The 4,440-nt window shown below is 36.0% G+C and overlaps 1 protein-coding gene across 1 annotated transcript; it reads right to left on the bottom strand.

Annotated features, from left to right (window-relative positions):
• Positions 1–2,063: 2,063 nt before the first annotated feature.
• Positions 2,064–3,017, bottom strand: LOC129251138 (piggyBac transposable element-derived protein 3-like). Its single transcript, XM_054890512.1, has 2 exons — positions 2,648–3,017; positions 2,064–2,494 (listed from the first exon to the last, which is right to left on the bottom strand). Exons 1-2 carry the CDS (start codon positions 3,015–3,017, stop codon positions 2,064–2,066), a joined length of 801 nt encoding a protein of 266 aa, XP_054746487.1.
• Between the last annotated feature and the right edge of the window lie 1,423 nt (positions 3,018–4,440).

Genomic DNA, 4,440 nt, shown 5'->3' with positions numbered 1-4,440 from the left:
GGGTTCGAATTCCACGTAAAGCACGGTACTCGCACTTTTCCAAATTTACCTACTTTCGCTGGTCCTAAAACAAAAAAAAAAGACATTAATTCCCTGAAGCCAAAACTTATTCTTTTCATCCTTACTACCGCACAATAGTCAGCGCATAATTTGCATTGTGGCTGCTAAAACAAGCAAAAACAAAGAAAAACACACAATTAAACAATGCATCAGTGGCGCCTGCAAGAGGAAGCGGGCAATCGCGGTAATAGCGCAGACACACCAAATTTAGCGAAGTCCTCAACCATCTGTGCGATCCTTCTGCCAAAAAAATGTCAAACACAGATGGCGCTCCAAGCAGTAAGAAGGCGTTGTTAATAAGCAACGACAGGTGGGCATTCCCACCACTTAGGACTGGTAGCGGCAGGCTAATCACCTATCCTGTCAGAAGGCTAAACAAAATTTTCAAAAGCAAGACTGAGTCTTGTCGAGGCCCTATGCTACCGAGTGGAGTGAGCAAGAAAAAAAAACTCCTAATTAAGAATTCAATTTTTGTCAATTTACGGAGAAATTCGTTTTTTTTCTAGTTCTTTTCTAAAGGGTGATTTTTTAAGAGCTATAGGAAAGTTTTTCAAAAAAACACACGTAAAATTCAGAAAAATGCATGAAATTTTTATTTAAATCGATAGTACAGTCTATATAATTTAATGTTTGAAGATTATTTCATGCAAATGTTGACCGCGACTGCGCTTCAAATGGTCCATCCGCTTAGTCCAATTTCGGCATACTCTTTCCAATGTTTCGGCCGGTATCTCACATATAAATGCTTTAATGTTGCCTTCCATTGCGTTAATGGAAGCAGGCTTGTCTGAATAGACATGAACTTTAACATAGTCCCACAAAAAATAATCTAAATGCGTTATATCGCACGATCTGGGTGGCCAATTGACAGGTCCCGAACGTGAAATAAAATGTTCACCGAACTCGCCCCTCAACAAGTCCGTTATTACGCGTGCGGTGTGGCATGGGGCACCGTCTTGCTGAAACCACATGTCATGCAAGTCAAGCTCTTGCATTTTAGGCAAAAAAAAGTTGGATATCATTTCACGGTAGCGCTCACCATTCACAGTTACGTTACGATTCACAGCATCTTTGAAGAAGTACGCACCAATGCTACCTCCACCTCATAAACCGCACCAAACTGTGACCTTTTCTGGATACATTGGTAGCTCTTGCAATTCTTCTGGCTTATCTTCACTGCAAAATCGACAATTCTGCTTATTTACATACCCATTGATCTAAAAATGAGCTTCGTCGCGGAACACAATTTTTCGATAAAAAAGTGGATCTTAAACTTTCTTAACCCATCTTCTACCGGTAATAGATTAAGTGTAGATAATTGCGTTAAATTTTGTATGATTGGTATTAAAGGACTCCTGATCACCTTTACAAATTTTCAGACCGATAGGTCTTCCGAATGCACCAGGACAGACTGTTGCGAAAACGCAACGCTGGTTGAAACACTGTGATCTTATTCATAGAAATAATATAACTTACGCAGAGTTGTAGTTGGGTATTTTTTTGAATTCTCTTTATTAACATAGTTGTATTTTGTTAAGTTTACAATGTAATAGTTTTGCAATATTTAAAAAAACATAATTTTTTCTTGTTTCCTAAATCTGTATGGTATTCATCAAAACATTTTGGATGTAATCTCAAATTCCATTTTTTGCATTCATAAACAGTTTGTGAGTGACACAGCACATCTTTTAGGTTTGTTGCCTGGAGGTTTCCATACGACATGATCACGAACATTTATGCGAGGTAAATGGACTGGTCTGTCTGCTTCTTCGATGTCTGATGAATCACTTATTTCATCAGAAACTTCTTCACAATATAGAAGTAAAGATTCTGCAATTTCAGTTTTAAAAGAAATTTGAGACATATGGCGAGTTCCTTCTGCCTTACAAATTAGGCAATGAATTTTCCATGCGTTAACAGTGGTACTATTGACTGAATTACTCCATAACGGCCACCACAATTTTTTTCCACGAATACCAACGCGATAGTTAGCTACGGCATTATCAATGTGGACCAAAATATGGTATCAGTTGATCATCAATTAACTGAAACGTTTCAAAAACTCCAAGCTGCAGGTACTTACGATTCAGTGCATCAATAAGTGGACGAACGTTAGCAAATCTGTCTGTGGCATCAATGCCATAATTGTCCATTAAATGAAATATTCTTTTGATCAACTGGAAGTTATTACGTGATGGAGCTTGCTTTACTATAGGTATACCAAGTGTTTGCTGTGTACTCCAATAATGTTCAACGTGAGGTACTTTATGATAACCACTTAGTATCAAAATTCCGATGAAACGATATATCTGTTGTTTGCTAATATCCACTACGATATTATTTTGGTGAGCATACATATTTGTATTCACGACCAGCATTTCCATTATTTCTTCGTCGAAGAACTGCAGAAACAATTCAAATGGTGTTTTGCCACCTGAATGAAAAATTTTATGAGCCAAAAATTATCAAAGGAATAAAATACTCACTCATAGAATCAACAATATTGCTTTTTAAAGATTCCACACCTGATTCGTCAGGGCGTCCAAATTTAAAATCAATTCGTTTGGTTTTTTTCAGTTTGGTGTACCGAAAACTTTTTCTGCTGTGTACCTAGTTGTTTTTGCACAACAGGATGGTCCATCATCAAGTATTCCAACTAAGCATGACGGCGGCGACGCAAAATCTTCCACATCTGATTCATGTTCGACCACCAACTCTCCACAAACATCCGTCATAGCTGGTACCTCTGTTATCATCTCATTATCGTCAATAAGTTCTTCGTCACTTACAGCATCAACATCTGCTGGTGGAATATATACGACAGAAGTTATTTTTTTCGAAATAGGATTAACAATTTTCATTCGTTTAGCTGAAACTACTTCGCCTTCATCCTCACTGCTCGAAGAATTTATGTAGGATTCTATTTCCCCAATGGTTAAAAAACGTCGACGATCCATTACTCTTCAATAAAGAATTAAGTAAGGGTACAAAATTTTGACAAAAAATATCAAGAGCACATTAGTCTTACCAGAACGATAAAAGCTTTCAACGAAATACTTCTTAATGTATTTTTACTTGCACAAATAAAATTAATGGCACTTATGGTACAAATTGCCATATGAAAATGACATAAACATCAATTTTCCCGCCAAAAATAATGTCATCAAAACGTTGAAGTCATATGAGTCGTTTCAACCAGCGTTGCGTTTTCGCAACACCTGTTTTTAAGAGTTTATTTTTGCAAGAAAACTTCAGATGCATTAGCAGCTGGTATGATAATGTGATTATTTCATATCTTGTTTTTAAGAAACTAGTAGAAAACGTAAAAAAAACTATTTTTAGTTCTCAAACAGTTTTATGAAAAAGGTATTAATTTGTACACTTTTTCTACACTTGTCCTAATTTGGAAGAAATCCGCACACAAAAAATCTTAGAGCATAGTTATAAAGTCAAAAGTCCAAAGTCCAAATTACAATATAAAATATAACATTTTAGAGATATCTTTTTTTTACTGTAGCCGCAAAGGTTCAAAGTTGCTGTTGCGAAAACGCAACGGCGGTAGAAAATGGGTTAACAGAACACGCGATTTTATGATAAAATTCAGTGATTTGCAAGCGTTGTTCATTTGTAAATTATAGACCAAACTGAAGATGTTTGACAGTGAAACAAAACACGAAACGTGCGTCAGCTGTTTAAGCCAACTGTTTAAAAAGATCTATTTTCTAAATAATCACCCGTTAGTTCTTTTCTAGATCTTCCTAAAAGGTGCACTACTGAGGACTTACTGCATGAATTCAAAGAGTAAAATCGGCTTTGCTAAAATACTAAAATACAGCTAACGAATGTTAGTAATAACAGAAATAGTAGTAGAAATAAACAAACCACAACCCATTAAACATTTTGAGGGGTGGCTCACACCTCAGTGTGTCTACCGAAGTTTAAGGTTATTCAAACTTAATATTATTAAGGTAACGACTTTCTGTTATTTGTGATTCAATAAATAAATAAAATTAAAAAATTAATAAAATTTGGCATTGCTGTATTGAAAAACATATGTGAGCTCCTCTTTTATTCAAAATCAAAAATGTGTGTGCCCCTATTGAAAAATCCTTTACACGTATGATTTATTTGTGTTGAGCTGTTTACGCTCATTTCATTAACACGCGTTAAGCTAAAAATAAACAAGCGGCTTTAGTTATTTGCTCTGCTGCCATTGTTGTTATTCAACAAATTGCGCAAATACATATACATGCAAAGATGCCGTTTTTCTGCCATTAACACACACACCCACACAAGTACACTTCTTTTATCCGATGTCTCTCTCGCTTTTTGTAACTCTTCTGGCATATCGGCATACCCACCTACGCACAGGCATATCTG

Source organism: Anastrepha obliqua, unplaced genomic scaffold (assembly GCF_027943255.1).
Source record: "Anastrepha obliqua isolate idAnaObli1 unplaced genomic scaffold, idAnaObli1_1.0 ptg000005lb, whole genome shotgun sequence".
In the NCBI taxonomy this organism is placed as follows: domain Eukaryota; kingdom Metazoa; phylum Arthropoda; class Insecta; order Diptera; family Tephritidae; genus Anastrepha; species Anastrepha obliqua.
Note: the sequence above shows the minus strand (reverse complement) of the source record. Positions and strands in the feature narration are given on the sequence as shown.